The sequence below is a fragment of the Manis pentadactyla genome, chromosome 1 (assembly GCF_030020395.1).
Source record: "Manis pentadactyla isolate mManPen7 chromosome 1, mManPen7.hap1, whole genome shotgun sequence".
In the NCBI taxonomy this organism is placed as follows: domain Eukaryota; kingdom Metazoa; phylum Chordata; class Mammalia; order Pholidota; family Manidae; genus Manis; species Manis pentadactyla.
In genome coordinates this window covers 6,016,854-6,022,853 of record NC_080019.1, presented here as the reverse complement: position 1 = coordinate 6,022,853, position 6,000 = coordinate 6,016,854, and the positions used below count along the sequence as shown (strand labels likewise).

The following is a 6,000-nucleotide window of genomic DNA, read 5'->3' as shown; positions in this document are numbered from 1 at the left end:
AGACTAACAGTATTTACTTAAAAATATTGTGTGTTTTATATATATATATATATATATATATATACTTTTTAAAATTTATATATAGATCTTTTTTGTGGTGACTTTTTTCTTTTTGTGATTTTTTCTTTTCCTTTTTTTTTTTTTTTTTGCGTGTGCCCAAGTAGAGATACAATGGGATTGAAACGATGCCCTTGAACAGAATATTCCTTGCAGAAGCAATACTTTGAAAAATAACATTTAAAAAATGGTTGAACATCCTGGCAGCATGTCCAGAAATTCAACTTGGTACAATGAACAAATAAATAACTGAATCGAATCCTCACCCAAACGACACAGCCTCTAAGCCCCAGAGTGAGCTGCTGGTGTCGAGTCTCACCCTCCAGACAGGGGCTCGTATTCAAGCACCCTTCCCTCCTCCCCCACCTCCCCCACACACACCCTTATCCTCCACCTCAGCCATACCCACATTCTCTTATACCGGTTTTATCGGTTTTCTACATTTCTGGCAAGACCTTGCAGCAGACACACACACACACACATATATACGTGTGCTATGGGCACACACACACACACACACACACACGCGTGCACACGTACACACACACACAAAATTTCCCACTCAACCCAGATGCACCAAGTGAGCTGAATGACTTTCAGCCACCCACGATGGTGAAATACAGAAGCACCAGTCTTTGAAATGGGTCAGTTATTACAATTTGACGTTTTTTTTTATATATATATATATTTCTAATTTTCCTCTTTGTGTTAATATTTTTTAAAAAGCACAAATGAAAAATGAAGAATTCTTTCCAGGTCAATTTAAGGCTTCCCACCAAATGGAAACAGAAGAGGCCTTACACAGTATCACGTTGAGATAAATGTATACCTTTCACGGCCTTAAAATGACAGAACGAATCATTTTTGCCAGTCACTGATTAAAGATTGTGCCTTTAAATTGATGTCATTCTTTCTGCTACTATGCTGAGTTTTATTATTACTGATTTTCTTTGATGACATGTGTGGAAATCTCCTTTAATTTGCTAAGAATTTCCTGTTCTTACAGAATCATTGGGGTGGCGTTTTGTTTGGTTCTGTTTTGCTTTTCACAAGGAAACAAATGAGATTCTTACTCAGTGAATGCTAAAATGGCACATAGTCAGCCTTCAAGTGGCTTTTCCAGCCATTTGAGTTTCAAATGACCATTTGGCTCTTAGAAGGCTCTGTAAAAGTCGGGGGCAGGGACAGGACAGGAGGAAGAAAAACCAAAAAGAAGAAAGGTTTCTATGCCTTGGCTTTTGGTAAATTTGTTTTCTTCAATACAAATAACCACATAGGAAGAATGATTGCTTTGTGTTTTATTTCTTGGTTAGTTTTTGTTTCGTTTCTAGATTGGTTTCATTTGATTGTTTAATTTTCCCTCTCCTGGTACAAAAATCACCAGAGAGTTTTGCATGAGAAAACGTGACAGTACTTAATGAAACTCAGCACCTAAGGGCATAAGGCAGTTGAAGGTTTTGTTTGTTTGTCTGTTTGTGTTTGTTTTATTTTCTTTTGTTCTTTCAATCAGCACCAATCCCATAAATGATCTACACGTGGTGTAAGATAGAAAACTTTTGTTTTTTTCTTTTGGAGTGGAGTCAGCTCCTCCTTCTCCGCCCTATGAACCATAGTGTGGGATTTGTCAATACTGTTTATGTGTAAAAAACAAAAGAAAGGTTTTCTTTTTGTTTTTACTTACAAAACATAGAGAATATCTTTGTATACATACAGCGACTGGAAAGAAAGCTTATCTGAAGGGGTTGTGACTTATTGATTTTTTTTTTTTTTGTAGCGTTGGTGGTGTTAGTGGTGGTGGTGGTGGTCGTGGATCTGTGTACTGGGGGAAGGGAGGGTTATATTTCTTGCGGGCGGTGTTTACCGCAAACCAAACTTAAGGTCCCCTTCTCAACTTGGGTCAAAATGCTCTCAGAGTGAAGACTCATACTGTAGCAGCTCATAAAGGAGTGGTCCGTCTCGATAGCGAATGCCTACCGCAGTGGGCGTGACATACTGCAGGATGTTAATAGTCCTTCTCAACCTCCTGTCTACAAAATGAGCGTCCCAAGCTGGGTATCTCTTCCTTGGCATGTCAATCTTAATGAGGGGCCCTTCTGGGAGGTAAGGACGCCCCGACGGGGTAGAGGGCCCCATGGGTCTCACTTGGAAAACGGGCAAGCAAGTGTCAGCCGTGAGATCCTCCTGTTGTTCCGTGACGGCTCTGGTAGGCGTGACCTGGGTCCCCCGGTACCCAGGGGTCTGAGGCGCCATGGGCTCAACATCGGGGGGCAAAGGGATGCCCCAGAGCAGCTCGGCACAACAGGAGCTGGCAAAGATCTTAGCTCGTGGCCCCATGGGATGCAGCACACCATAATATAAGAGCATCAGTGAGATCCCAGCCACAAAGCTAATAAAGACACAACACAGTGCTGGCACCGCATAGGAGTCAGTGGTCTCCGGGTTTCTGTAAAAATACCAAAGGACCGTCAAGGCAGCATTCTCGGTCAAGACTATCGTATAATACGCAAACATTCGATATCGAGTCCGCCCTTCCTTGACGTTAAACCAGCAGAAAATGTACACAATCCCTACCACCATGTTGAAGAGGATCTCCTCCCACTTGGACATGCAGAAGTCTGTCCCGCCATGGATGATCCAGAAAGCCATGGCGCACCAGTGGACCACCACGAAGATCCCGAAGTAGAGCTGGAAGATGGAAGCAAAGAGGGCAAAAGAGATAACTCTGGATGAGATGGTGAAGAGGCGCCAGAAGAGGTGGATGAGGGCCCCTCTGTAGCTCATACTCTTCTTGTCATCCCTGGAGTCCCGCAGCAGCTTGTGATAGGAGGCTAGCACCCAAGCCAGGGACATCAGGGAAGTCACAGAGGAGACACCTGCCGGAAAGACACAAACCCACACAGTCAAAACCTGGGACATCAACCGCAGGGCACAGCAGGGCTGCCAGCTGAGAGGATGCTCACACACACCACGATCGAAAGGAAGAGGGAGAGAGAAACACAAAATCAAGAATCAAACTTGGAGGTCACAGCTACTCCCTATGCCGACAGCTTTTAAAATCTAATTTTAGTTTTAACAACACTGCCTGGAACTTCCGGAGACCCACAGCTCAAGGGTCAAGCCAGGGCTAACATGCTTTGCCAAGGTGGGTGAGAACGGGGACCACTGTGATGGGTCATTACACCTGCCATGCATAGGGCTGCAAGCATTCCGTGTTAAGGGATCCTGAGCTCCTGGGGATCCTTTCTGCACACTGATGTGTGGCCGGGGTTGGTGTCCCTTCTACGGGCTTCCTGTAGAAGGGATCACCAGTTGTGAAGGCCAAAGCTGGCTCACTGCTCCAAGTTCCACAGCTGTTCTCCTCTGAGATGGCACTGGAGTTGTGCTTTTGTCTTTTCATCAGCCCCTTAACTGAAATCCTTTCCGTTTAGCTTCTCCCTATTTACTCCCGAAGAACACCCTTACCAAGGCTTCTGGGATCGCCTGTCTATTCTGATGGCTGCCTTTCTCCTTCAGTCTTGTCTTTCTTGGCCTCCCCACATTCCCTATTGCTTTCTCCAACCAACCACTGCTCAGAGTTCTCTGAGGCCTTGACTTGAGAGGTCCTTTCCTTTTCTGGTTTCCGTCCTGATTCAGAAGCCCTGTAAACCATGCTTTGGGCTGCCTCTTCCCCTCACCAGCTTGATGAGGTTTCCAAGACCTTTGCATGTCAGTTCCTGCACTTCTCCTCAATGGGCAAGTGAATGGGTCTGATCCCAAGTGATATCTGAATCACTATAGAGCAGTTTTATTTACAGCTCTTCCCACTTGATATTTGTAACTGAATCAAACGGAACACAATAAGCAGTTATTGGCGTCCACATCCGCCCAAGAGCAACTGATCATCAGTCAAGCATTATCATTCAGTCCCCTCTCAGGCAAGACTCCCCATCACCCTGTGATCCGTACCTCCATGGTATTATCTCCTCTCTGCCCATCTACAGCCTCTTTTGTTGTGCCTTTTTCCCAACATCTCAGAACTAAATGCAACTAAATTCAAGGGGAGTCCTGAATACGGTCCCATGGACACCCATGTCCTTACTAAAGTCCCACCATCACACCAGAGCACAATTCCCCAATGACATTTTCCAGGCTAAAATCAAAGCCACTTAGTCATTTTCCCTCTTAAGCTTAAAGGTTGACTCAGGAGCCCCATTCATCAGGAGACTAATGAACCACCCCAGACCCCAGCCTTCTGTGTCTTTCCCAGGCCCTGGCACCTCTCCAGTCCTCTCCAAAATCTTCTCCAAACTCCAGCCGAGAATCAGAATCCTCTGCCCTTTCACACCCTCCCTGCATTCACCTTCCTCGCCCATCCCACATGATTCCCTCCCTTCCAACATGTACGGAGATGCCAGATTCACAGCTTCCAGAACAATATAGGTGACAACAAAAACCAGTATATGGGCATAAGGATAGAAAAGCCCTGGATGGTTAACTGTGACAATGAATTTGTGTTGTTTTTGTAATAATAATAAAAACTGAAATTAAGAATAAAGAAGGGAGAAACAATACCAGTTTCTCCATAGAAGCCGATCTAGAAAATACCTAAAAATTTTCCCTCACTTTTCTGGAAAGCTCTGAACACAATACTTATGTGTCCCACTTCGCCTTTTGCACACAGAGGGCATTTCCATTGGGGTCTGCCAGCCACTCCTGCTCTGCAACCCTGCCGTGTTCACGGCTGCAGGGCTGGGGCGGGGAAGGGGACGGGTACTCTTAGGAGTCACATGACTTAGGCTCTATGTTTCTGGAGGGCAGGAAATGTGCACAGTGCCAGTTTATTACCAACCCTCAAACATCTCAGAAAGTTCTTGTTAAATATCTTTGAGACCTACCCCCTCCCCTGGTGAACTCATTTCTTGATGTTAATAGCGTAAAACTCAGAGGTACCAATGATGCTTAATAATCGTCACGGAGTCCTACAGAAGCTGAATGAGAAGGCTTGATTTTTTTTGTTTCTGCCAATAAATAAAAATGTATTACCTCCCTTTTGCCCAGAAAAACATGAGTGCAGAGCTCATGAAGAAAGAGCATCAGAGCTTCTGCCGGAGAGTGGTCTAATTCAGTCCAATTCCGAGGGTGCTCTCAGTAGACTTGGGGTGCAGAGGCAGGACGGCCCCTTGCCATCACTGTACTGAATTCATTGTTCTGTGTGTGTGACGTTAGCCCATTCATAACCGGAATTCAAATGTCTATCAGTCACCTGTGGCAAAGCCAAATATGGTTCTTCATTATTGCATCCTCTGGGTCACTTATGCCATTTCCAGATCTGTCCCTGTGGTTTTGGGGACTGCTGTTCTGTTCCCACCTCACCCTTCATGCGGTGCTGCAGTCCACTCTGAGCCCAACTGCACACCATCTTGGTTTGTGCTCAGTGCTTCTGGAATTTCTCTCTAGGATATGACACAAATGTTCCATATTCAAACAGTATGGCACATAGTGCCCCATGGGGACCCATGTCCTTACTAAAGTCCCACCATCACACCAGAGCACAATTCCCCAATGACATTTTCCAGGCTAAAATCAAAGCCACCTAGTCATTTTCCCTCTTAAGCTCAAAGGTTGGACTCAGGAGCCCCATTCATCAGGAGGCCACATGCTCGAACATCACCACTAAATTACAGGGAAGTCTTGGGAGACTGAGATCTAAGTACTTGGCCAGGGGCCTAACGGGCACGGACGCCCAGCCCACCTATCCCTCTGCTCCCCCCTTGATGAAGTTATAGACGGACAAATGTCATATCTGCGGGGAGCTTTGCAGACCATCGTGTCCGCCCACTCACTCGACAGGGAACAGGAGTGTGCAGGACTTGCCCAAGCTTACCCTGGGGGCCACTGACAGCCAGAGCTAGCCCTGCAGTGCAGCTGTCGGCCTGCCCCTCCGAGCTGGCCCTGCCTCTCCAT

The 6,000-nt window shown here is 45.9% G+C and overlaps 1 protein-coding gene across 1 annotated transcript in view; it reads right to left on the bottom strand.

The window, feature by feature from the left end:
• Nucleotides 1-503: 503 nt before the first annotated feature.
• XKR6 (XK related 6) overlaps nucleotides 504-6,000 on the bottom strand; it is a 225,412-nt gene continuing 219,915 nt past the window's right edge. Inside the window, exon 3 of the mRNA XM_036888932.2 lies at nucleotides 504-2,930. Within this exon, the coding sequence (XP_036744827.1) occupies nucleotides 1,966-2,930 (965 nt within the window). The 3' untranslated portion in view covers nucleotides 504-1,965. The remainder of the gene's footprint in view (nucleotides 2,931-6,000) is intronic.